Consider the following 26,452-nt stretch of genomic DNA (forward strand, 5'->3'; position numbering starts at 1 on the left):
TTGTTCTCAAATAGCCAGTCACTGCTTTTAATCAGTGGATGAGGGAAGGAAAGAAGTGTTGGTGCCACCATGTGGCTCGATGGGGACAGGCCTCAGCCACAGTCCATCTCGTGGTCGTCCACATCGGTCTCCGCGGCACAGAGGTCATCGAGGGCTGCCTCTGAACCAGAAAAGACGAGGGTCCTGTGGTGAAAGCCTGAAGGCACAGGGACTGGGGGGGGGGGTCCCACCTCTCCTCCCTGCCAGGCCCACAGGAACTAACCAGTCCCTTCCACACCCAGGCCTTGTTCCCTCAGCTACTGCAAGCAAAGTGATACAAAGGCAATTCAAATAGGGATGTTTCTGGAAAAACCGTGGCTCTGCCAGGCTGACTCAACAGATACAAGCAAAAGGCAGGCTGACAGACTCAGAGAAGACCCAGAGCGGGAAGACAAGAATGGCCCCAGTGCTGGCAGAGGCTGTGTGGATGGAGTGCTGCTGATCTACGGCCAGGAAGTCTGACTTGCCCATGGATTTGGGGGCAAACCCCACACGTGGGCTGGAGCAGGAAGGGGCCCTGCCACCGCTCACCTTCACAGTCTGTCACGTCAGGAAGCCCTCGAATCAGTGTGCTGACCCCGGGCATCACCTGGTCATACTGATGCAGGACCTCCACGCAGTGCACAGTGAAGAGCTTGTCCTTCTGGGACAGGCTGTGCAGCAGCAGCACCGTGTCCCGCAGACACCGCACTGTCCGCTTCTGCTGGTCTGTTCTCGGGGGCCCCCCTGCCCTCCGCACCGTCAGCCACTGTCTGTGCAGCATCACTGTGAGTGCTCTGACCACCTGGGGGAGGGCGCAGACTGAGGTCAGGTCTCATGGTGCCTGCTCAGCTGGGCAGCACCTTTTCCAGCCACCCACACAAGGAAGGTTCTGTGTGGCGGCACCAGGGTCTAAGCCTGGTGAAGGAGCAGGGGTCCTTGCACAAGGCCCCCTCACTCACTGACAAAGCTGCCCGCTGTCGGCCCGCCTGCCCCCGGCACTCACCTCCACGTTGCACTGGCAGCTGGAGCCAGTGACTGGGGAGGAGGGGCTCTGCACACCAAGCTTAGCCAGGAGCCACACAGCCTAGAACAAGAACAGACCCTGTTCCATCCATGGCAGAACGAGACCCTGGGCAAAGCAAGGGCTTTCTCAGGTTTCTCTAAGGGCTCCAGTTGCCTCAGCAACTGCTTCTCTGCACAAGTGGGGTCCAAGAGGTGGTGTTGTGGGGTCTTTCCAGACAAGACACAGGACTAATACCTGTATCTCACCAAGACCCACCTGCTTCCAGGCTCACCTCTAGCCACCAGACCCCAAAGCCAGGTTAGAATCAGTTATGAGGCAACCCTGCCAAGTCCTAGGGTACCCTGGGGTTCGCCTGTACTGTATCTGTGTAGTTTGAAGCTCCCAAAGTGAGTTTACCTTGTTAGTGGCTAAACTCGTTACCAAAATGAATGAAAGCTCCCTTTGTCCCCAGAGGAAGGAGGAAAAGTAGCCCTTGGTTTGGGTGGGGTGGGGTGGGTGGTGAGGAGTCCACCAAAGGGGCTCTGGCATTCTTACCTCTTGTTCCAGCTGAAGCCACTGTGTCTCCGAGGCCGCTCTGTCGGGCCTTGACGTGATGTACATGTACAGCAGCAGGAGGAGGCAGCCTTCTGGAAAGGACGCCCCACCTCTCACTCAGGGTCCCCCTTCTCACCCAGAACCTGGGGTACAAGCTGAAGAAGCCCTCAGGGGGCCTGTCCCTGCCACCACCCTTCCCTCCAACCTGCAGCAGCAGTCCAGACGCACACCCCTGGCCTGCTTTACCCGGGTGGGAGCAGAGCTGAGGTGCGAGCTTCTCGTGGTCCACCAGGAGGGACAGGAGCTCAACAGTTAGCAGCACACTAGGCAGGGGTGTCTCTGGGCTGAGGCACTGTGGCAGTACCCGGAACACACACTGGAACCTGAAACACAGGGGTCCAGAGATGTGACACCTCCAAACCAATCCTGTAACTCATCCTCACTTTGCACTGGAGGTAACAGGAAATTCAAGAGGCCAGGACAAAGAGACTTGATTCGGACAGCATGGGTTCAAATGGCAGCTGACCACCACCTGCTTGCTGATACTCGTTTCCTGTGACCCAGTGGGCACTACTCATGCTGCATCGTGTCCTGCTTTAGAGCCCGGGTAGCACTGGTCCCTGGCTTTCACTCTGAGGTGAACACCAAGGAATTTGGACGAGAAGCACAGCGTGGGAGGTGGCATCAGACAGTGATCAAGGACGGTGGCTCAGGAGCCTAACTAGCTTGAAACCATCCAGCACACTCCCTCTGGGGTTTCAGACAAGTTTCCCTACCTCAGCACGGAGTTTATTCACTCCACAGACACTGAGTGCTCACAGTGTGCAGCCCGAGCCAGTGAACAGGAGGCATCTGTGTCTGGCCTGCAGTAAGCACCCATTGTTTTTTGATGACATTGTGGACAAGCTCAACAGGGATGGAATGATGATGTAATTACCAAAGGAACTGGTAAAAATGTGGTTCCTGGAATTCATTCATTCAAAAAATATGAAACGGGTGCAAGGATTTTTCAGTATCTGCAAATCAATCAATGCAATATACCACATAAACAAACTGAAGAATACAAACCATATGATCATCTCAGTAGATGCAGAAAAAGCTTTTGATGACGTTCACCGTCCATTTATGATAAAAACTCTCCAGAAAGTGGGCACTGAGGGACTATTCCTCAACATAATAAAGGCCATATATGAAAAACTGCACAGTTAATGTCATACTCAATGGTGAAAAGCTGAAAGCATTTCATCTAAGATCAGTCCATTCTTGCCACTTTTATTCAACATAGTTTTGGAAGCCCTAGCCACAGCAACCAGAGAAGAAAAAGAAATGAAGGGAATCCAAATTGGAAAGGAGTAAGTAAAACTGCCACTTTGCAGATGACATACTATAGAAAATCCTAAAGACACCATCAGAAAACTGCTAGAGCTCATCAGTGAATTTGGTAGTTTCAGGATAAAAAATTAATATATAGAAATCTGCTGCATTTCTATACACTAATAGTGGACTATCAGAAAGAGAAATTAAGAAAACAATTTGATTTACCACTGCATCAAAAAGAATAAAATACCTAGGACTAAACCTACCTATGAAGGTAAAAGACCTGTACTCCACAAACTTTAAGACACTGATGAGAGAAACTGAAGATGACACAAACAGATGGAAAGATATACTGTGTTCTTGGATCAGAAGAATCAGCATTGTTAAAATTACTGTACTATCCAAGGCCATGTACAGATTCAATGCAGTCCCTATCAAAATATGAGTGGCATTTTTTATAGATCTGGAACAAATAATTTTAAAATTTATATGGAAACCCAAAAGACCCCAAATAGCTGAAACAATCTTGAAGAAAAGAACACAGCTGGAGGAATCATGCTCCCTGACTTCAAACTATACTACAAAGCTACAGTAATCAAAATGGTATGGTACTGGCACAAAAAATGGACAGGATAGAAAGCCCAGAAATAAACCCACACACTTATGGTTAATTAATCTTCAACAAAGGAGGCAAGAATATACAATGGCAAAAAGACTCTCTTCAATAAATGGTGCTGGGAAAACTGGACAGCTACTTGTGAAAGAATGGAATTAGAACATTCTCCAATATCATATACAAAGTAAACTCAAAGTGCCTGATCCACACCCCAGGTTCAAAGGCCTCTTGGTTCAGCCTTTGTCTGTCATTGGGGCAGGGCACTCTTCCACAGTGGCTAACAGCCTTCTTTTATCACGTGTGTCTTTTGCTTACCTGCTGTCCAGAGGTAGTATTTAGCCAAATAAACCACTTTCTTAGTTCTTCTAACACTTGGACCCAATTCCCATCACTCCAGAACTCTGAGTTAAGCCTCAGAACCTAAACGAAGGCTTAGAGCTGAGCAGTATGGACAAGCCAAGATGGGAGAAAGAACAGGGGCTACAGGACAGACCTCAAAAGGTCAGGTAAGACCCACAAGAAATCATGACTCCCATGCTATGTTATACCTGGGCAGGAAATCGAAGGAAGCATTTTCAGCTAATTTCACCAAAACCTTAAGGCACTGGCTGAGGATACTGGCTTGAAGGTGACCTGTTGCTGCAGAAGATAAAGCCAAGAGCTGAAGAAGCATCTTCAATAGTGGATGCTGGCTTTGGTCATTGGCAAGCCCCCCTGGGGCTGAGGTCACATTCCCGTGACCATGTCCATGAACCAGACTCTGGTCTCCTTCCCTAACAGCAGAATCTGCACCGGCTCCTGACAGTAACTTGCAGACAACTGCTCCGCTGTGGCACACCAGGTGCTGAAGGATGTTCAGTGAAGCCACAGAGAAGCCTTCCAGGTTGCAAACTGAGTCCTCGGGGCTGGCCTCTACCCCAGAGCTCACGCAGGGGGGATGTGTTGGTGAGTCCCCAGGTGCTCCGCTTCTTTTGGCTATTGCCAAATCCTGCAGAGCCTGGCATTGTAAGCTGATAAAGAACTGTACCAGGGGGAGGAGATGCACTGCTCCAGGAAGCTGGCAGAGCGGGAAGGCCATTCTGCCTCCCTCTGCTGGGTCTTTGTCATAGGAGCCTTCATTTCTGGCCACCAGATTCAGTCCAGTCAGTGCCAGGTTCTGTGCTTCTCTCAGAGCCAAGAGGGGAAATGACCCATCGCGAGAACCTGTTGTCCTCAGGCCTGAAATCCCAATCAAGGTACTAGCAACAGACACAAAAGAAAACACAGTGTGAGAGGAGATAAGGTCAAAGGACCCAAATAGCATGCCTGCTAAATTCTCTACCTTCCCTGCCCAGAGCACAGACCTCCCAGGCTGGTCAGGGCCAGATAGGAACCTGCTTCCCGGAAACTCCTTCCTAAACAAGGTTTTTAGGAGTCTTACGCTTACCTGCCAAACCCTGGTAGCTGCAACAAGGTGCCGGCAGGGGCCTCAGGACAACTGCTGAGGAGGTGGCACAGACCTAGGGATGACCCTGGGATCAAAGGCTGCTTCAGGAGAAGGTTTATCAAAATGGAACCTGCAGAAGACAAGGAGACAGTGGAAGGTTCTGATGTGGGAGGCCTTTTCTATGATGCCAGCTGTCCTCTAAGCTAGCTCTAAGCCCGCTTGAGATGCCTGTGGGTGCTGAAGGCTCTGGCATACTTGCTCTGTGCCCCTTCCATTTTACAGTCTTTTGCTTAATCCACAGATTACTACTCCCCTGGGCCCCCTAAAGGACTGCCTAGGGCGTTGGACCTCAGAGTCTCGGACAGTTCCTTGGGCAATTTCCACTGCGGCACTGCAGAGGACGATAGGACCCATGTAGGTCTCCTGCAGAAGGAGCAGGGATTCTGGTACCTTGAGTGTTTGACTTCTGCATCCAGCTGTCAACAAGACTTTTCTGGGACTCTTCCTGCTTTATGGGGTCACCTCCCAGACTATGGATCTTAGTCTCTGAAACTAGATAAAATGTGAATCAAAACTTGAAGACAAAAGCACCAGCATATCAGAAACTCTTAAATGTAACAAGTTTAAATCAGTGTTTCACTTCAACTTTGGATCAAAACAAGAGCCAACACAACCCAAGAACCTTCACATCTTTGCCATCATCATATAAAACAGAAACTTGCATAAGGAAAAGAAAAGAAAATTAAATTGTCTGTCCCACTTTAAAATCAGGCAATGACATAAAAGCAGTAACCCTAACATTTATATGGTTCTTGTTATGTGCTAGACACTGTTCTGAGAGCTTTACACATGCTAGCTCACTTGTTCCTCACAGCAACCCTACCAGGAGGTGTCATCATTAACTCTGTTTTACATCTGGGAAACCTGAGGCACAGAGGTTAAGGGACTCGCCCAAATTATACAAGCCAGTAAGCAGTGTGACTGGACTCACAGCCAGGCTGGTGGGCTCTGCTGCCTGGTCGTAACACTACCCTGTAACTGCTCCTGAAGTTGCTAGACGCCAAAAATGTGAGTAGCTGTGATTCTCAGGGGGTGGTGGTGATGGCCAGTGATTTGAGAGGGTTTTTGGTGGTAGGAGAGAGGCAATGTATCTGAACTGTAAGATAAACTGGCACAGCACAATCTTAGAGTGAAAACCTACTAACGCTAGATTGTCTCTCTCTAGAAAGTGGTAGCACTCCCTCAGTCTGGACTCGCTGTACAAACTCAAGGCTGGGCTGTGAAAGGAGCCCACATTCCTGCCTACTAGCCGTGTTTCTGGTATGTTAATGGATGCTGACCGTGGAGGTTTTAAAATATACCTGCAAATTCTTTGACATACTTCCATTCAAAGGGTGCAGCCTAGTTTCCTTCCTCTTAAACATGGCCCAGACTTAGTGACTCACTTTTAACAAACAGAATGTGTAGAAGTGATGCTATGTGACTTCTGAGGCTGGGCCATAAAAAGGACAGCGTCTACCTAGCTCTCTCTCTGGATGTGCTAGCGCTAGAGGAAGCCATCAACCAGGCTATGAGGCCAGCCAAGTAGCCCTGTGGGGAGGCCCACATGTGGAGAGGAATTCCACTGCCAGCCATATGAGGGAGCCACTTTGAATTAGACCCTCCACCCCTGACAAGCCTTCAGTGATTCCAGTCCTTGCAGAGACAAACCATCCCCACTGTGCTATCAGAACTGCTGACCCATGGAAATGAGAAAAACAACTCATTGTTTCAAGCCACAAGTTTGAGTAGTCTGATTCAGAGCAGTGGATGATGGATAGACTGACTTACCCTCTCTGGCCACCAGGGACTTGCATCCTGGCTCTGTCTGGCATGGATGGGGAAGGGACATGTTAGCACTAAAAGACTCCTTCGTAGGGAAAGGCGGTTTTCCAAATTGTGGAGAACAAGCTTCTGGCTTTACAACCACAGAAGGGCTTTTCCTAGGACTGGAAAAAGTTAACTATGAAAGCAAAGTAATGATTCTGCTAACACCATTTAAAATACTTGGTTATAAAACCTCTAACAAGACTTAAACTTTTCAGGTCTATGTGACATGACCAAAAAGTTTTATCTGTTATTACACATTTGTCATTCTTTGTCAGGAAGCAGTGCAAAATTTAAGGCATTTTGATCCAAATTGTTGAAAAATAATCTTTGATTTATTTCCACGTTTTTCTAATTACCCAAAAGCATTGGCTGTAATTCCATTACTGTTTCTAATTCCACCAAAACACCTTTTCAATTTGAAACAAACTTTTTTTTTAATTGAAGTATAATTGCTATACAATATTATGTAAGTTACAAGTGTGTAATGTAATGATTCACAATTTTTAAAGGTTATACTCCATTTATAGTTATTAAAACATGTTGGCTATATTCCCCAGATTGTACAATACATCCTTGTAGCTTATTTTATATCTGATAGTTTGTACCCCTGTTCCCCTATCCCTGTATTGTCCCTCCCTTCTCTCCTCTCCCCAGTGGTAACCATTAGTTTGGGACAACCTCTTTTTTAATAGTCAGGGACTGAATTCAAAGATTTTCAGTAGAAAGAGGATCTAGTAAAAGGTATGTTGTGTCTTGCAACTTGAAAACTGAGCCAGTTTCTCGGTGCCAGGGTCTTTATGTTAGAGAAGCAGTCTTAACCCTCTGATCCGATCAGACAATAAGGTTAGTGGTGTATGAAGAGGTGAGGATGGATTCTCTCTGCTCTCCTGTCTTACCTGGACTATGCAAGGCAGGAAGAGTTCAATTTCATACCCTGCCCATTGTAAGTAAAGGCAGAAGAACGTTCAATACCAGAAAAAGATGACCTGACCCACACTGTTCAAATTTCAAGGCTGATACTACTTCTCTGGCAGGCAGGGGACAAGACAGACCATTAACAAGCTGATCACATCTGCAGCAAAGGTGGGGGCTGTTGGACAAAGGTCCCAGGGAAGCAAATGAGAAAAAATATTCCAAGTAGTTGGGACTAAAAGACATTTACAATTGGGGCAAAATCACTTATTTGAAACAAATTACAAAAAAATGAAGACTGGTTCACCCCACAAGTTTGGAGATCATCTTCCCAGCCTTTTCTCATCCCAAGGAGTTGTGTTTATAAAGACCTACAAGGAGAAGGCACTGCTAGAGTATGCGGCCTTTATGCTGTGATGCCCCAAACATTCTAGCCTCTGAAGCCTTCAGCAGAGACGATCTATGTCCCAGAGGCAGAGTCTAAACAGCCTCATTCAGGACTAGCCTGACACTGTTAATCACTTTTTACTAAGCAATGCAAAATTGAACTCTCCCTCCAGCACCACCATTACCTGACATGGCAAATGGAGGGAGCAGCTAGTTTATTTGCTCGTTCACTGCTCTGAAGCTTTGTCCTTAATTCATTCATCTCTGCATCTTTAAACTGGAGTTCAGACTGTAGTGACTGGAGCTGGAAGGCAAAAGTAGCATACTTGTAGTGGCCCCATCACATATACAGAAACATCTCCGGGCTTCAAAATCTAGAGCTAGTAAAGGAAAAACAATGAGAAACGGTATCTAGAAGTTCACCATGACATAAATGTCCTGAAATATCAAGCTCTACCCTTCTTCTGGAAAGACAGCATGGTATTCTAGAAAGATATTTTGACCCGAACTATTGCAAGTTATTTTTTTGAGGGTTCGAACACCATTTACTCAGCCTCTCTGAACTTCAGCTTATCTGTAATAAATACCTGTCTTGATGGTTGGGGGAATTAAGTAAGAATGATGACAAGGTGCCATAACTCATAGTAATATGTTGACCTTTTAGTGAACGGAATGGTGCACAATCCAGGTCTTTCTGAAAGTCTGGGTTGAGTGTTTGGAAGAGTTTTACCAAAACCCTGTGCAGTGTGGGGAGACCTGCTGCTCTGGTCTGTGGGGCCCACAGCCAACAGTAACTACTGTGATTGCTCGAGCACATCTGTGCCAGGCACAGCACCAGACACCAGTGCAGGACCATTTAAGTGGTTAACAACAACCCTTCTGGTTACTTTCTGGAACAGATAAGGGAAATGAGTCAGAGATCGTAAGTCATTACCCTGAGGTCACCACTTGAATGTGATAAAGGCTAGATTCAAACTCTGGTTTGTTTAACTGTAAATCCTTTGTTCTTCATCATGTATGTGGAAAGGCAGCTAAACTTTGCTGAGTTTGCTGAATGAAGTAATGGCAGAATAAGGCCCTGTATCCTTGAGATTGAAGCCTCAGGAAGTGCTGAAGGAAAGTGGTCTATACTGGACATCTACAGTTTTTCTCCCCAGAACATTATCTCCTTCCCCTAAGAAACATCATTTCCCTACCTCTGAATGTGTGATTTGAATGGGAGCTGTTGTCTTTCTGGTTACAGTGACTAGTTCAGGCACAGGCCTCTGACTCAGGTTGGACCAATTAAAGCCTTCCCCAGAATTTTAAAACTTTAGCTGAGGAACCTCAAGTCTTCGGTCTGTTTTGGAGCTATGAACTGTGAGTCCTGGAGCTTCCAGAGAACACATCTTCTACCATAAGGATGAAGCCTGTCTACAGTACGGAGAATAAAGACGAGTCCTGGCAAATCTTGAGTCATTCAATACTCCAGCACACTGTCTTCCCCAGACTTAGTTATGGAAGCCAATATATTTCCTTTTGGCCCAAGCTAGGTCAACTGTGTTTCTGATCTGCCTCCCTACACTGCCCCCACCACCAAAGGCCCTAATTTACACCTGTTTCTGGGAAGTCTAAGCTAGTGATTTAGACTACCACAGCAAAGCAGAGTTTCACCTAAGTCCTTTTCCAAACCACGTGCACAGCCTGAAAGAAAAGTATATGCAATTAGTTGATTAGCAGGAAGTATTTAAGACAAACAACTGTTGAAATCTTCCTGGGAGATTTACAAGCAACCTTAGTCATTGCTTCTAAAGGAACTCAGTGAGCAGGCAAAGCTGATGTCCAGATAAGCAAAACAAGTGCTCTGGGTCACCTTTTTGGAGAATTCCTTTTCTTTGTCACTGAGTGCTTGAGTTTTCTCTTGCTCAAGAAGGAAATGTGATCTTCTCTGTTCCTCTAGGATGGATTCTGTCTGATGCAGGGAGTCCCGCAAAATTTTAATTTCTCCATTTTTAATGAGGACTTCATCTTCCATTGCCTTCATCTATAAATCCCAAATTGATCTTGTGAAAAGTTTATAAGGGAAAACTATATATGTACTTGTTTCAACATAGAGCTGGGGAGATGGAGAAAGCACATTTAAAATATGTCCTAGAGACCAATGAGTACTCAAAATATACCTGTACCAACCAGACATCACCATGATCTGCTAGGCCTATTCCTGGGACAGCTGATACTCAGCAATATAGCTTTAGGATACCACTTGTCCACACATGCATGCAGATCCTGTAGGCTCTAATAGGTATTTAAAAATCTGGGTTGCACACTTGACAAAAATAAATTCCACATTATGTTCTTGGTTTTTCTAGGGACTTATAAATGAAAGATGAAAGATGTCTGCTTTTTTGCAAAACTGTTAATGAAAATAGCAACCATTATGATGCGGTGTTTCTTATATAAGACATATGCTATAAGTTGAACAGAAAATTTGTATCTCTTTTTGGATTAGGTATACAGTGTTTCCTTTCTTGCCCTGGCTGTTAGGAATCTCAGGACAGTTTCTTTCAACCACAATTTTCTGGCTCCCTCCTCCCCCAACTTGCCCTCATTTCATGGGGATGAATCTGGAGTCTTATTTTAAAGCTTTTATATATTTTATTGTATAATGCTTTATAACACATGCATAAGTGAAGGCATTAACTACAAAAACCATAAGTTAAATCACTTACCTTTTCTTTAAGTTCTTTGTATTGTGCCTGAAGTACCTCTAATTCAAAATGATCTTTAACTGGAACACTTTCTCTGTTTTTCCCTGCAGGATTTTTTGACATCCCATCTAATCTGGCGACCTTATGAACATCTGTAAAAAACAGTTCCCATATACTGTTCAGGACCCAACATTTTCCCACTTTTGCCAGACAATGCTGAAAGGAATCACTCTTGAAAGCAAATTAGAGAAAGATCTAGTACGCAATATAGGCATTTTCCAACATAAGAACATGATTCAAACTCATAAATGATCTTTATGAAATAACAGATCCTGCCACCCTCTCCACATTCCCCACCCAATTTTAAGAGTCTCATCTAAAGGCGGAAAGGTGCTATGGGAATCTGACTGGTCAGAACTCAGTGATCTGTTATTCAACAATATTTACTAAGCACCTATAATATGCTAGGCACAGTTTAGCCTCTAAAGAAAGGTACAATGGTGAGCAAAATGCATACAGTCCTTACACTCATGGAGCTTACAGGGCTTCAAAAATAATCACATGAGTAAATGTAAAATTACAACTGTGAAAAGAGCTGCAGAGAAAAAGAAATACAGGAAAGCCTGTAATAAGGGACTTGAGTGATTAGAAGGCTTCCCTAGGGAAGTGATGACTGAACTGAGAGCTGAAGAACAAGCGGGAATTAACCAGGTAAGTGGGGATGGGGAATGGATGGAAAGAACACTCAAGGTATAAGAAATGGCAATGTGCAGTTTCTGTGTCATAAGGAAGCAGAGAGAATTCAAGGCCAGAAGGAGAGTCAGCATGGCTAGAACCCGGAGAGGGAAAGCCACAGACCATGCTGAGCCTTGCAGGCCATATTAAGGATTTTGACCTTTACACCAGGAGCAGTGGGAAGTCATTAAAGGACTTCTAGTAGGGGTGTTCACATGCATCTGTGTGTGACCTAGACAGATTTGAGTTTTGATAAGATTGCTCTGGCTGTGGTATGAAGTCTGACTTGTAGGGAGTCAAAACTGGAAATGAGAATACAATTTAGCAGACTATTGTCCAGGGAGGGGTAATAGTAACGTAGATCAGGGAGATGGCAGAGATGATGCAGAGGGGATGGATTCCAGAGATGGATTAAGAAGGTGAAGTTATAGGATTTGGAAAGGAATTAGATACATGGTCAAGGAAAGGGAGCTGTTGCCTTGTGGTACATAATGGAGAGTGGTCCTAGTCAGTCATGCAGAACATCTGGTCATCAATCAGGGTTTTCTTAATGTCTGCTTTGCCATGCAGCATGCTGGAGATGCTGGCAGATGACTGGATTTCCAGGAAATGATGGTGTGGAATTTAAGATCTGAGACATCCAGGTAGAGATTCAAGGTGCCCTCAAAACCTTTCTCTTTTTGGGAGCCCCACAAGACTTCACTCATTCCCTAAGGTAGAATGTAAGCTCCATGAAGGAAGGGGCTTTTGTCTTTTGTTCACTGCTAAACATGCTGCAGCTTCTAAGGTTTGGGCACCTAGTATAATTTATTGGTTGTATGAAAGAATAAGTCCTTTCATCTCTTCTGCCAGGCTCCTCTTATGCTCATGCGGTCCAAGGGAAAAGGTAGTCTTCACTAGACCTAAAGCCTCTCATACCTGCCCTAACAATGGGTCCCATGTGTAGGTAGTGATGGTTCTGAAGGCGGTTGTAGTCGTGTTCCAAGGATCGCTGCTTAGAACTAAGAATCCAGTGGCTCAGACTTAGAGAAACTAAGGTAAAATGTTAACCTAGCTTTCTATATTCCAAATCGGCTGTTTGACATTTCTGATACATTTCTCCCCCAAATCAAAGGGCCTTTTGGGACACAACCGCTGCTTAAATCAAGCTGTTCCCTGTACTTTTAAAAGGTGAAGGGGCAGTGTGGGTGCATGACACCGGGACAGCGGTCACCGTGGGGTTCCGAAGCCACGGTCACCAAGGGAGATCTGGCTAGTTCTGCACCACCCTCAGGGGAAAAGGCCCCGAGGCGCACTCACTGGACACGTCCCGAGCCGCGGCCGGGCATTGGCTCAAGGCCTGTGACGCAAGGGTGTCGAGCTCCTCCAGGTCGTCGGCGGTGAAATCCCCGTGCGCGCCGAAGGGGTCTTCGGGGTCCGGTGCGGCGACCGTGGGGAAGCCCCGGGCCCGCTTGCTTGGGCGATGCCCGGTGCTGGGCGCCGGGTCTAAGCAAGGTACTGGGGGCCCGCTCGGCCTCCTGCTGCCCAGCGCCGGCATTCCAGCCATGCCGGCCGCCAGCCACCCTCCGAAGGCTTGGAGTCCGGCCTGCGGCTGTGGGTACGGAAGGCTGGACCAACCGTCCGCGCGCCGCCGCTCGCCTCAGCCGCTAGGGCCACGCCCCCGAGTCAACCGGTCAATTAGCCGCCAGCCGGCAGGCGCGGAAGAATGACATCATCTGAGCGCGCCGCCGTGCTCAACTAAGCGCTTGCCAGCTCGGTTGCGCTCCGCCCCTCTGGGCAGCACTCCACCTATCCCTGAGTTGCTGGTAGCTGGGACTCAGCGGGTCAGACGGGGGCTTTGTGCGGAACAAGCCGAGTTACCTGGGGTGCGGGTCCAAGGCTCACCAGCCCCACTGCCAGGAGCTCTGCGCCGGCTCCTCGGCATCCAGTAGGATACACAGAGGCGCTGGAGGAGTTCCCCTTGCATTCATACGTGCACACGTGAATCGAGGCAGGCAGCATTCAGGGATTGGGTTTGCGTGAACTCGCTGTCCTCCTCCAGCCAGACCCACTTCTTTACATACCCCGAGGCACTCTTGGGGAGGAGTCTGGGAGACTGAGGTTAGACGAGAAGTATGAATAGAGATGTTGTGAGCACACATCTTTGAGAACAGTAAATATTTTGAATATGTACATTTGAGGTAGGTCTGGGGAAGAAAGGTCTGGGAAGGGGTGATTCTGAGAAGGGTGTGTCTGTGTTGAAGTGGGTGGCACTAGCCTAGCTGTTCAGGCTGTTAATATTTATTAATTCTTTCTCCTGAGAACTCTTGGTTGTTTTTGTCCCAAGCACTGGTCATAGAGAAATGAGACTCAGGAGGTCAAGGGTGGCCCCCTGGAAGTAGCATCTGGTCTCTCACACGTTGAGTGGGAGTTATCAAGAGTTAACAAGGAGGATGGCACACAAGACTACTCAGACGAGAATACAACACCAACATGGAGGCCACACAAGTGCCAGGTAGGAGTTATCTATGGCAAAAAGAGAAGGTAAGGCTATAGAGAGGAGCAGGGATTCAAGCTGGGCTTGAGGGTTTTATTGGGCAGTAGTGATGTGCAGAACAGTTAGCAGGAACACGGGGTTGGAGAGTAACTGGGGCAAGACTTTTTATCCTTGCATGCTCAGTGTCAAACTTAGCCTGTGACTGTCCTATGAATGTTTGTGAAAGCAGTTAATGAAAGGAAGACGGTTGTCAGGGCCTACAGGGTCTTGAATATCTGGCTTCAGTTTTTTCAGGTAACTAGTAGGTTCCCTCAGCCACCCAAATGTTGAATGCTTAAGTCTTAATTGCTGCAGATTTCTAGTCCTGTAAAGAGACAGGATTGTACTTCATTTGTCAGTATGGATAAGGTTCCACCAAATATGAGAGCAGTAGTTTAATCTTAGGGGCAGTGTGCTGGCACTGGCTCTCTGAAGGATTGTTCTCAGCAGCACAGGGATGGGTGCCAGCTGGCAAGGCCCCACAGGGAATGCCTGAAGTCCAAAGAAGATGCTGCTGGCTCTGCAACTTTCTGGGAAAGGACCAAAGCAGGATGTTTTTTTCTATTAATATAAACCACATTTTCACAATATCAAACTTTTCCCAGTTTTGACTTAGCAAAATCTCAGTCCTATAGCCCTTTTTGAAAACACACTCTCAGATAAAGCTTAGTATTATTAGCATTATTCCCGTAGTGTATCAAGGGCCTAGAAAATCCAGACTAGTGCCTCTACATTGTTTTGATACACATGCATCTAGCACACATGGTCTCTATCTTCCAGGAATTTACTCCTCCTGGAGTCAAGGACGGTAGATAGTCAACAAATGTCAAAAGAAAAAAATAAAGACACTGGGACTGCCACTATGGTCAGGAAAGAGCTCACTATTGAGACACTTCAGTACTCTAAAATAAGGGGGTCTCCGGTATCCAGAAGAGTGGCAGACCAAAAGTGTTAGTGAAAACAGGCAGGAGCTTGCCTGGAATGTAGGCCACTGTGGCTCAAGATGGACCAGGGGGCTGAATAGGAGAAACCAGAGGGTAGGAAATGGCATCTAGATCCCTTAGGGCCTCACTCATCATTGTAGGGACCCTGGTTTTGGCTAAGAAACCGCTGAAGAATTCTGAGCCAAGGCGAGGCAAAGTATGACCTTATGGTTTAGCAGGATCACTCTGGGTCCTGAGTAAAGACTAGACTTTATGGGAGCAAGAGTAGGGGCAGGAAGACAAATCTGGATGTGACTGCAGTAATTCAGGTGAGGGTTTTAGGGTTAGAATGAGGGATGGGGTGGTGGTATTAGAGTTAAGTATGAAGGGTCCAGATTTGTTGATGGGTTGAATGGGGTAGGAGACATGGGAACCTAAAGTAACTTTCTGAAGCCTAGTGGAAATGCAGACCTGGAGGCTTCAGAGTAAGCTTAGCTGTTAAAGAGACTTTCAGAAATCTCTCCTTCCTCCAGTTCTCTTCCCTTCATAACATACATCACGTGCATTTGTCCTGCTCCCCTCCAAAAACAGAGAAGTTCCTTGACAAGAGGAACTGTTCACTAGTACACGACCAGCCTGCACACAGCAGACTCCTCACATCAACAACTCCATTAAAACAAATGGCAACGTGGATGTCATTAACAGAAATATAGGTTTTCTTCCCAAAGTACAAATTCTTCCACTAACCCCATGTAATATATTCTGCCGGGTATACAACAACACAAAAAACGATGGCCATTTCAAACGAGTTGGTTTAATTCCAGGTGGTACAGAATTCAGGATGGAACAAAGACTTAAGAACACATTTTGACAGGATTCTGGGCTGGGTTTATGCTGATTTCACAGCCAAGGTAGAAATGATTGAGATGGACTAAAGAGATGAGGCACTGTATGATTTTTTTTTTTTTTACAAAAGTTTATTCTTAAATGTACAATAGGTTCCAAGACAACACTTCATTCTAGCTACAGGTGGCAACAGATGTTATGGCAGGGAATCCAGATGTTTAAACAGGAATGGAATTAAGGATCATCATTGCCTCAGGAACAAGGAACAGCTTACTTTTTGCCAGATTTCTTAATTCCACCTGTGGCTGCAAAAGGAAAAAAAGTCTTATCTAGGGAAAAATACAGTTCTATGGTAGAAGCCCCAGGGACCTGATATGGACCCTAGTAAGGCCCAGCTCTCTATACTAGGCATTCTTTTCTTTGGAAGGTGGGGAGAGTAATTGGGTTTATTTTTTGATGGCAGTACTGGGGATTGAACCCAGGACCTTGTGTATGCTACGTACACATCTACCACAGAGCTATACCCTCCCACTCTAGGCATTCTTTTTGACACAAAAAACATGCACAGAGCTTTACCACTACTGTCTATTTTGGGCAAAAGCAGACTAAGGATGAGGCATGGCACAAGTAATGGCTGTGCACTGGTCTAGATCTGTGTTGTGTATTTCACAGATTGGCTCATTTAATTCTCATCCCTGTATCAACCCATTTTACAGATGAGGAAGTCTTGGTGTTAGGTACTGTGACAAAACCAAGATTCCAACCTGGAAAGCCTGATTTCCAAGTCCATATTCTTAACTGTCACATTACACCACATTACCTTCTGTATTATAATCCTGGGCTCTGGTATACTCAATACCTTTATTTTACCCAGTTTACACAAGACTATTATTTGGCACACAGTAAGTAATTTAAAAATAGGTGAAGGATGAAGTATACCTAACATAGGAATGAAAATCCTAAAGGGCTGGAACAAATTGTAAAAAAAAGCAGATGATGCTCAATTAAGAAACAAGCACTATAGGATTTCACTATGGCTTGACCTTCTCCCCATACATAATCACAAATTAAGGAGAAGGTACAAGATACCTCACATCTTTCCAAAAAAATGACTCTTAATAGGTAGAATCTCAGCACCGCGTGGATAAACAATAATGAATCAAATCCACTAGGACAGGTCTTGGGAGCCCTGAATGACATCTCACCATCCCAGCCTTTAGTAAGAGTCCAGTGTGGCTCATAGTGATCCAATGTGGTACAGATAACCCTTGAGGAAATTAATCACCAGTTTGATGAATGTAAACAGCATCTAACCAGTACAGAAAGTATAGAGACTGTTAGGTGTAAAAAAATCTTTTCATAAGTAATCAATTCCTCTTACACAAAGGTAAAAAGAGGCAGAATGACGGGGGATTAGGTTAAAAAAGCATAAAGCGCAATAGCATGCCAAGAAGCCTAGACTTTATCCACGGGGCGCATCCCGCAGTGAAAAAGACTCGGGATGCAAAAATATTCGCCAGAGTAACAATATTAGTAGTAAGTCAAAATGTTACAATATAGAAGCAATGAAATACGAATTTGGAACAAGAAAGTGTTCAGAATATTTAAAATTTTAACGTAGGAATTTGAATCGGAGATACAGCAATTTCTGTGTTTCCATTTCTGCTACTTCCCTAAGAGAAGCCCATACTGGGTCAGGCTCCCTCCCCTACTCGCTGCTGCGAATCCAAGCCTGGCTAGGGTCGCCCACCGCAGCGGACCAGCAACAGAGACCTCGAAACTCACCAACGAGGCAGGACACGGACCTGTCCGGATTCGTGTCCAGACTGATGCTCAGACCTTTGTCCTGCTTGAGCTCTACCCTACTCTCACTTACCCAGGGGACCTTTCCCCGCAGCCTTCACTTTTAGCTCCTCGAGTTTCTTCTGCTCCTCTTTCTGCTTCTGCTTGAATGCCTTATCTTCCTAGAGAGAGAGACAGAGAGGGTTCACTCCAGGCGGGTTTCCCAGTCCCTCCGCGCCCGCCCACGCCTAAGCGCCCGTCCTCACCTCGTCCATCTCCTTGGCCTGCTTCTTGGGCTGCTTCAGGGGCTTCTTCTTGCCACCTGCGGGGTACACGGGCACGCTCAGCCTGGCCGCCCGCCAGGTCCCATCCCTCTTCGCCCCGTCCCACCCTATCGTCCCCACACACCTACCTTCGCGGCCGGACATGGCGCCTGCCGCCCCTTCCCCAGACCCTGCCACCGGAAGCGGAGCTCCCTGTCCCACCCCCTGCGCCTAGACCTCCATGCGGTCCTGCTGATTGGCTCCCGGTCAGGAAGTTGCTCTCTCGCTGCCGGAAGTGGGCTTCTGGAGGCGGGCGCTAAGGGGTCAGAGATCAACTGAGTGACGGGTGCTCCTCTGGGGTTTCGGGCTCCAGCGCAAAGCGCGCCAGGTACGAGGTGGGAGGTAGTCCTGATGGGGAAGGATCCAGAAGCCACGAAATGTTACACTATAGAAGCAAACCGCAGGCGCTAAACCTGGGACGGTGCACGGGGAAAGCAGTGCGGGTACAGGGAAGGCTTGCGCAAACGCCTTGAAGCCCGGCGCACTCCTGGAACCGAGGAGAGCAGTGTGGCCAGAGGGAGATGCAAGGGAAGTGGCAGCAGTGGATGGGAGCTTGATCACCTGATTGTAGAGCTTTGAAGAACGCAGGAAGGAGTTTAGGTTTTATAATATAACCTGAGGTGCGACTTTTTGCAAATTCTGTTTATTCATTCAGTACATTTTTGCTTACTACGTACTATATACGCGTGTAGTATTATAGGCACTGAGGATGCAGCAGTGAACAACACAGTAACCGCTCTGGCAGATCTGACTTATGGTGGCTGAGACAGACTATAAGTAAAATACATTTCGTGGGTCATGTGATATGTGCGTGGAGAAAAAAAAAAAAAAACAGAAAGTGGGTAAGGAGCCCTGGGGTGGGAGTGGCCAGGGATTGGGAGTGGCCGGGCCATGACATTTGAGCAGGACTTGGCAAAGAGGAGGAAGCAAGCAATGCAGATAGTGAATAGCTGGTGGAAGTAGCCTATTGTGTTCCAGAAACATCAAAAGGTCCTATGCATGGTAATTATGTAAGGTGAAAGATGTGTTTAGCTAACCTTATTGTGGTAAACATTTAGCAATATATACATGTATCAAATCATCACATTGTACACCTTAAACTTATACAATGATGTATGTCAATTTCATCTCACTAAAACTGTGGGGAAAGGGTCCATGTGACTGGAGCAGAGTGAGGAAAGGGAGGCCTGTGGGAGATGAGGTCAGAGAAGAAAAAGCCAGGAGGTGGCTGCCCTGTAGGCCATGGAAAGAATTTTGGCTTTTACCTTAAGAAAGATGGGGAACCATTGCAGGTTTGAGCAGAGAGAGACATTGACCTGTGTTTTGAAAGAACCATTGCCTGCTCTGTTGACAGCAGACTGTAGGGGTGAGAGTAGAAGCAGAAAGACCTATTAGGAAGCTCTTAGGATAATCCGGGCAAAAGATGTTAGTCGTTGGGACTAGGTGATAGTATGGCAGAGGCAAGAGGAAGAAGGCTTCTGGATATAGTTTTAGAGGTGGAGGTGGCGTTTGCTAATGGTTTAGATGTGAGGAGGGTACAGAAATCAGTCAGGGAGGATGTGAAATATTTGGCCTGATTGGGACTTGGGCTTTCCATCAACCAAGATGGAGAAGGCTGTGGAAAAGGCAGTTTTGGGAGGAGAAAATAAGATCTCCATTAGCCTTCAAAGCAGAGACGTGGATTGGGTAGTTCCATAAATGAGCCTGGAATCCAGAGGAGAGATGTGAGCTGTAGAGGTCAAAGTATAGATTTGTTTGTTTGTTTTTAGTAACAGCTTTATTGAGATGTGATTTACACACTATACAATTCACCTATTTAATGTGTACAATTCAGTGGTTTTAGTTATATTTACAGTGTTGTGCAACCATCACTATAATCAATTTTAGAACATTTTTATAGATGGTTTTTCAAGCCATGGGATTGGATGAGAGAGGAACCTGAGGACGGAGCCCTGGGGCACTGTGCGGAGAGGTTGTGGAAATGAGTGGGGACCGGAAGCCAAGAGTAGGAAGCGTTTCAAGGAGGAGGGGGCTATCATGAGGCAAAGGCTGCTGACAGTGCAAGTGAGATGAGGACAGACCTCATCCTGGATTTAACAGTGTGGAAATGTCCTGGACAGGAGCACTTCCAGTGGCCTGGTGGGAGTGAAGTCCAGATCAGAGAGGGTTTAAATGAGAATGAGAGGAGAGGAGGGTATAGCTCAGTGGTAGAGCACATGCTTAGCATGCACCAGGTCCTGGGTTCAATCCCGAGTACCTCCATTAAAATAAACAAACAAACCTAATTCCCCACCCCCCAAAAAAAATGAAAATGGGAGAAAAGGAACTGGAGACAGCTAGTGCAGACAGTCTGTCAAGGAGTTTGGTTGTAAAGAGGAGCAGAGAAGTGGGGCAGTTGCTGGAGGGGGTGTCAGATCAATCAGTGAGCAGTCTGGAAGGCGAGAGGACCTGGGACCTGGAGCACAGCTTGGTCTTCCCTAAAGCATGAATTATTCATCCTCAGGAACAGGAGAGAAGGTGGAAATGAGGCAGAAGCTGGCGGGTGGAAAAGTATGGTGGGAGTTCATGGAAGTTTTCCAATTTTAAAATATTTCCTTGGTGACAAATGAAGCAAGCCAGCAGCTGCAGGTTCTGAACTTGGCCCTCAAGGCCCTGCTCATTTTGGCCCCTATCTACCTGTCCAGCCTCTCCTCTACCCACTCTCCTCTCCTCTGATACTTTCCAGCTGCACTGGCCACCTTTGAGGTTTTATACAACCTCAGGCACTTTCCCACTTTTTCTCTCTGCCAGGGACATCTTCCCTTTGCTGGTTGAGGGGCTTGTGAGACATCTAATGGGGGAGGAGCTGAGAGACAGCACAGGGTAGGAGAGGCTGGGAGGAGGCTGGCAGGAGGGACTGGAATGGAGGAACATCTTGGGAGTCATTGGTGCGTCCCCTCATGAAGTGAAGTCACAGCTGTCCCCAAGCATATGTTCTGGTGAGAGACTCAGGCAACACTCAAAGAAAGCAATATATGTTTGATGGAGAAAAAGCAGGTCAGGTGGCTGAGGAGGGAGTGGTCAAGAAAGGCCTTACCGAGAGCTGATATTTGGACAGAGATGTAGAGGTCAGGGTGAGCTGACAGCAGGAAAAGTGGTCCAGGCGGAGGAGGTGGCCAGGCACAGACCTTGTGGCGGGATCGTGCTTAGCACAGTGATGTATGTACAAGGATGGAGAAAGGGAAGAGGGTGAGGGTTAAGAGGACTAGGGCTTGTTGGCCACTGGCAGGACTGGTGTTCATGTCTGGTGACATGGGCGCTGTCAGGGGGTTGTGAACTGAGGGCTGTGATCTGACTTGCAAGTCAGAGCCTGTGGTTGCCATGTGAAGACAGCTGTGAGGGGCAGAGGAGAAAGCCAAGACTGGGAAGGAGACTGTAACTGTCATCTCTGCCAGAGATGGATGACCTTCTTGGGGTCCAAGAGTGGGCTGCTGATGGAGGAGGAGCCAGGAAGGAAGGAGGGAGCTGAGGAGGGTAGTGATTTCAAAAAAGGGAGGGTGTTGAAAGCTGTAGAGATACTGGAGAAGAAATCCGAGAAGCACCTGCTGGATCAGGCAAGGTGGGAGTTCTGCAGGGCTCCAGGGGAGCAACCTTAGTGGTGGAGTGGGATCATGAGAGAAAGAGGGCCAAGGAAGTAGTGACAGCCAAGGAGCACACCTTTCTGCTGAGTGTTGCTGAGGAGGGCGGGTGTTGTGGTTGGCGGGGCTGCAAGGTCGCGTGATTTGCTTTGATGAGGGGTACACCTGCAGGGTTGTTGTGAGGTCACAGCTGTGCAGTGGGCCCTGGTATTGAGGACTAGGAGGCTTGCCCAACTGCTGGGGCATGGAGTGGCGTGTGCTCCCCTGGGCCTTAGGAATGGGGCCCACGGGTTCGGGTATAGCACCAGCTTGGAACCACTGTGACAGCGATTGTTTCTGTGGCTCTCAGCTCAGGCTTTTGCCCAGAGGCATGTCCTTACCCAACCAATTTGGGTCCCCAGTGAGCGTCCCCGAGCACGGCATGATGGGGAGGAGGCTGGGGTGCTTATCACCTTACATCAGGCCTCTTTCTTTGTCACTGGAGCTCCTCTCTGTCTTCCTGTCCCCAGCTCCCTCTGCGTTTCTTTCTCTGGCCTGGTCGTTTGGCCACCAGGTGTCGCTCCAAGAGCTGGAGTCAGTACTTGGGGGCAGGGGTGGTTTGGCCAGAGAGTATGGTGCTCTGGCCCAGGTTTGCCCAGGAGCGTGGGTCACTTGTCCCTCTCTCCGGGTTCCTCAGAATCGCTGCTGCTCTGGGGCTCAGGCATGGCCTGTGTTGTTCAGGAAACAGAGAAGTAGGCGTTTTCGGGCCCAAACATCAAAGCAGGGTTGAAAAGGGAAAGATTAAAGAAACCTAACCTGTTGAGCAGTGACTAAGGTCGGAGAGGAGGAAGAAAGCTCATGGAAAGTGAGAAATGTGAGACTGGGAGTTGGTCGCCTGGAATGTCTGGGCTTGGAGGGCAGAAGGAGAAGGGTTGGTGTGGACCTAAGAATAACTGTCCTCGCTGAAGAAATCTGGGTTTTGTTCTGTTTTGTCATCTCCCCTCAACTGAATTGTCTTCTCTAAGGAGAGCTGAGGATGGTGTTTTCTGCCTCCGGAACCTGAACGACCTGTCCTAAAACAGAAGTGAAACTGCTTCCTCAGTGCCGAGGCAGCCCTCAGGGAGTCTAGAAAGTTGGTTTTGATGGTCATTTACAGAAATCTTTCCCTGAAATCCCCACAGTTTCCCCGGGAGCCTTTAGAAATATTTGAGGGGCTCTGTCTGCATGGACACAACTCAAGTTCAAGAATTTTCTTTGACATTATTAGAAAACTGGACATTGGGATTCTCATCCAAATCACAACAGATTCCTGGGGATGTGGGAGGGTGGATGGAATGGGAGAGGCTGGTCCATATGGTGCTGTGGAGGGAGTGGAAGGCCTGGGTTCCTGTATGGGTCCTTCCCTGATGTGTTCCTTTGTCCGGGAGCACCCAGGTGAGGCCTGAGTGTGGTGGCTTCTGTCTCCGGGCCCAGTGGGTATCGCTCATTTGGACTTTTTAATGGAAACTATTTAGTTCAAAACTGTCCCTAGGGCTTGAGACCTGTCTTCAGCCCAGCCTTTCTTGGCTGTGAGCTGATCCGTCTGACATCCCCCCACAGATCTCCCAATGACCGGGTGCAGCCCTGTGATCGCCATGCAGCACCTTGTGGGTGTGTCCCCCGTATTGATGCGGAGAGGCCTCCTTGGAAGGGACCTCCCTATGACCAGGACTCTCTGCAGCCCAGGCCCCAGCCAGCCCAGAGAGAAAAGACCTGAGGAGGTGGCCCTCGGGCTGTACCACCGCCTCACAGCGCTGGGAGGAGCCCTGGGGCACAGCATTCAGCAACGAGCATCCTCCACAGCCAAGACTTGGTGGGATAGATATGAAGAGTTTGTTGGACTCAATGAAGTTCGAGAGGCCCAGGGAAACGTGACTGAGGTGAGGAGGGGATCTGTGGGGGGGCCCTGCCCTCTGTTGGAAAATGTGGCCTGGAGGAGGCTCCTGGCAAGCGAGTTACCAGCCACGGGTGCTGGGAGGCCACGTCCGGATTTGCCTTTCTTGAACTAACACTACAGTAGAGGGATTTGATGTGTTGTTCACAGGACAGCCTAGGTTTCATGCTACTGGAGTTAAGGTCTTTGTGTAACTGCCCCAGCCCCCCACGTGAAAACAAGTTGCTGTGTATGCTGTGTACCAGTGAGTCCCAGGCCATTAACATCCATTCTGTTAGGCCAGCAAACACTTTGACTGTTGGGGGTTGGTGGTGAGAGTTGCCCAGAGGATTGCTGCGTAATAGCGTCCTCAAAGCCCCGTGTGTGATTAAAACATCCTTTGTGAAGGTCAAGGCCCTGGGAAACATACTGGGAGGTGGAAAGAGCTGCCTCCTGTTGTCAAGTGCTTGTGGCACCATCTCTGTTCCCACTCCTGCCTAGTTGCAGATCAGTGTAGCAGGTTGAGGGGAACCCACGGTCCAGCTGTCTTTCTCCCTTAGAGGTCAGGACTTTGGCTGAGCTGGAGTTTCTAGTCTGTAGAATGGAGGCCGATGCAGTGCCTGTCGTGACATTTGGCGTTGGTGGGAGGTGTAGATAAGGCAACACACATGAAACTGACTGAGAACATAGGGAACCTGCTGTGGTGTGTGTCAGACTAGAGTTGGTTGGGTTTGGTGGACACAGATTATATGCATTGTTAGCTATTTTCAAGTTTCTCAGAGGCATGTTATGTCCACCTGAATGGGTAAATCTGTTGATTCTGATGGGCGTGGCCCAGGGCTGCACTTTGAGGACCACTAGGTGAGCCAGGATTATATGTCTGAGGGACTCTCTTTCCACCCTTTGCAGTGACACCCTACTGACCTCTTCTCAGCCCAGTGTAGTTGGGACCAGAGCTGAGCCTGTGTGGGTGTGGAGAGAAGGGGCACATGGCCTCTGTTGTTCTCTCTGCAGGCAGAAAAAGTGTTCATGGTGGCTCGAGGGCTTGTCCGAGAGGCTCGGGAGGACTTGGAAGGTCAGCAGGCCAAGCTGAAGGAGGTGCGGGACCGTTTGGATCGAATCTCCAGAGATGATAACCAGTACCTGGAACTGGCTACTCTGGAGCACAGGATGCTGCAGGTGGGCACCTTGGGCGGCAGCCCTCCCTCACCCAGATGAGGACCCTAGTCTGGCAGGTCATGGAGGGGGGAGGTGGAAGTCCTGACTGGCCTGGTGGTCAGAGACCTGGTGAGAGGTAAATCAGAAGCTCCTGTGGAGGGACTGTGCCCCAGGTTTCCAGAGCCTCTCCAGTCACTTCCTCCTGGAGTACTGGGATCAGTGGTCCAGGACAGTATAACCTGGACCCCAGATTACTGATGAGGGAGCACCATGGAGGGGGCTGGCCCAGAGAGTGCCAGGCACTTCCTTTCTGATAGTCACATTCTGTAGACACCCGTGCATACCCAGTCAGACCCAAGACTGCTTGGGGAGGAGGATGGTGCAACTCACCCCGATCACCTGGTCCTTTGCTCCCCCCACCTGACCAGGCTGACGCTGCCGTCACACCCACAGCGTGTTTGTGGAGTGTGTCTTCTGTGCCGGGCGTGAGGTTGCTGTATAACATAGCTTTGCTTCTGCAGGAGGAGAAGAAGCTTCGCGTGAGCTATCTGCGTGCCGAAGACTCTGAGCGAGAGAAGTTCTCCCTCTTCTCTGCGGCTGTGCGGGAAAGTCATGAGAAGGAGCGTGCTCGGGCCGAGAGGACCAAGAATTGGTCCCTTATCGGGTCAGTCCTGGGGGCCCTGATTGGCGTGGCTGGCTCCACCTACGTCAACCGTGTGCGGCTGCAGGAGCTGAAGTCCTTGCTTCTGGAGGCTCAGAAAGGGCCTGTGAGCCTCCAGGAGGCCATCCGAGAACAGGCATCCAGCTACTCCCTCCAGCAGAAGGACCTCCACGACCTTATGGTGGACCTGAGGGGCCTGGTGCGAGCTGGGCCTGGGCAGAGCTCTTTGTCCCAGGCAGGTACTTCCCCCACCCAAGACAGAGACGTAGATGTCCTTTCAGCTGCCTTGAAAGAGCAGCTTAGCCATTCCAAGCAGGTCCATTCATGTCTAGAGGTTTTACGAGAGCGGCTTGATGGCCTGGAAAAGACTTTGAGCCAAATGGCTGGGGTGGTTCAGCTTGCAAACGCTGCAGCACACCCAGGCCTGGAGGAGCCAGGAGACGGGGCTCTGCCCGGCTCCTTGCTTGAACGGGGGCGCATGATCTTGGCAATGTCGGACATGGAGCAGAGGCTAGAAGCCCAGGTCAACAGAAACACCATCTGTGGCACGCTGGTCACCTGTGTGACATTTGTGGCCATCCTGCCTATGCTTTACATGCTGTTCGGGGACAGCTAGCCCCTGGACCCTCCTCCAGAGGGTCTGAGGGAATAGGTAAAGGTGTGGATTTAGTTAGAGAATCCCGCAATGAAGTGAGCCTTTGCAGGTGCACTCAGCCTCAGCCTGAGTCTGAGCGCTGTCTGTGTGGCTCACTAGCAGACAAACTTTGCTTTTTAGGCAACAATCATTTGCATTAACTATCACAAATTTGTGCTAATGTCTAATGAAAATGTCTTCGAGTTTGTATTATTTAAAGTAACTTATCAGACTGAGTTTTGTCTGTTGAAAATTGAGATTTGGGACTCGACGGTTGGGCCTGGAAGTACGGCAGGTCACCCCATTTTCGTTCCTCTCTCACCACTTGATCTTGCCACTGGTCCAGGACCATTTGGATACACTTATCCCTGGAGGCCTGGATTTTCATTTTGGAGTTCCTGGCCTGTCTTCCACTTGCCCAGCCCTCCTGTGTCAGTTGGTCCATGGGATCCAGTGAGCAAGACCCAGCCTGCTGCCTACTCATGGTGACCATGGTTACTGCCCCTCTTCTGGGTCACTTTTTCTGCCGTGTTGGGGAGAACTTCCTGGCTCTAACACTGGAGGAATGAGCAGA

The 26,452-nt window shown here is 48.3% G+C and overlaps 2 protein-coding genes and 1 long non-coding RNA gene across 6 annotated transcripts; 1 reads left to right on the forward strand and 2 right to left on the reverse strand.

Moving 5' to 3' along the window:
• On the reverse strand, positions 1–13,203 carry ATRIP (ATR interacting protein). Of its 2 annotated transcripts, none has more exons than XM_014563987.2 (13): positions 12,828–13,203; positions 10,815–10,945; positions 9,959–10,129; positions 8,292–8,410; positions 6,769–6,926; positions 5,389–5,490; positions 4,939–5,068; positions 4,061–4,750; positions 1,826–1,962; positions 1,580–1,668; positions 1,025–1,105; positions 571–823; positions 1–160 (listed from the first exon to the last, which is right to left on the reverse strand). In XM_014563987.2, the coding sequence occupies exons 1-13, from the start codon at positions 13,072–13,074 to the stop codon at positions 93–95; spliced, it is 2,376 nt and encodes a 791-aa protein (XP_014419473.2). In that variant the 5' UTR covers positions 13,075–13,203; the 3' UTR covers positions 1–92. The 2 variants fall into 2 exon arrangements, with proteins under 2 accessions (XP_014419473.2, XP_006174221.2); XM_006174159.3 differs by having other exon boundaries at positions 1,580–1,671; positions 12,828–13,202.
• CCDC51 (coiled-coil domain containing 51) lies at positions 5,517–26,114 on the forward strand. 3 transcript variants are annotated; one of them, XM_014563999.2, is made up of 5 exons: positions 5,517–6,258; positions 10,904–11,504; positions 23,113–23,432; positions 24,440–24,604; positions 25,105–26,114. In XM_014563999.2, the coding sequence occupies exons 3-5, from the start codon at positions 23,121–23,123 to the stop codon at positions 25,858–25,860; spliced, it is 1,233 nt and encodes a 410-aa protein (XP_014419485.1). In that variant the 5' UTR covers positions 5,517–6,258; positions 10,904–11,504; positions 23,113–23,120; the 3' UTR covers positions 25,861–26,114. The 3 variants fall into 3 exon arrangements, with proteins under 3 accessions (XP_014419485.1, XP_006174224.1, XP_014419491.1); XM_006174162.3 differs by lacking the exons at positions 5,517–6,258; positions 10,904–11,504 and adding an exon at positions 18,121–18,245; XM_014564005.2 differs by lacking the exons at positions 5,517–6,258; positions 10,904–11,504 and adding an exon at positions 18,252–18,537.
• LOC116657153 lies at positions 15,761–18,134 on the reverse strand. Its single transcript, XR_004312179.1, has 4 exons — positions 18,007–18,134; positions 17,861–17,916; positions 17,689–17,776; positions 15,761–16,117 (listed from the first exon to the last, which is right to left on the reverse strand). It is a non-coding gene; the product is annotated as an uncharacterized LOC116657153 (long non-coding RNA).
• Positions 26,115–26,452: the final 338 nt, after the last annotated feature.

Source organism: Camelus ferus, chromosome 17 (assembly GCF_009834535.1).
Source record: "Camelus ferus isolate YT-003-E chromosome 17, BCGSAC_Cfer_1.0, whole genome shotgun sequence".
Taxonomy (NCBI): Eukaryota; Metazoa; Chordata; class Mammalia; order Artiodactyla; family Camelidae; genus Camelus; species Camelus ferus.

Coding starts and splice junctions, on each gene's coding strand:
- ATRIP (XM_006174159.3), bottom strand. CDS start 13,074: ATGGCTGGAATGCCGGCGCTGGGCAGCAGGAGGCCGAGCGGGCCCCCA. Junction 10,946..12,827: donor CGCGGCTCGGGACGTGTCCA/GTGAGTGCGCCT, acceptor TGTTTTTTACAG/ATGTTCATAAGGTCGCCAGA. Junction 5,069..5,388: donor GCAGAAGTCAAACACTCAAG/GTACCAGAATCC, acceptor TGTCTTCTGCAG/GTTCCATTTTGATAAACCTT.
- CCDC51 (XM_014563999.2), top strand. CDS start 23,121: ATGACCGGGTGCAGCCCTGTGATCGCCATGCAGCACCTTGTGGGTGTG. Junction 23,433..24,439: donor CCCAGGGAAACGTGACTGAG/GTGAGGAGGGGA, acceptor TTCTCTCTGCAG/GCAGAAAAAGTGTTCATGGT. Junction 24,605..25,104: donor TGGAGCACAGGATGCTGCAG/GTGGGCACCTTG, acceptor TTGCTTCTGCAG/GAGGAGAAGAAGCTTCGCGT.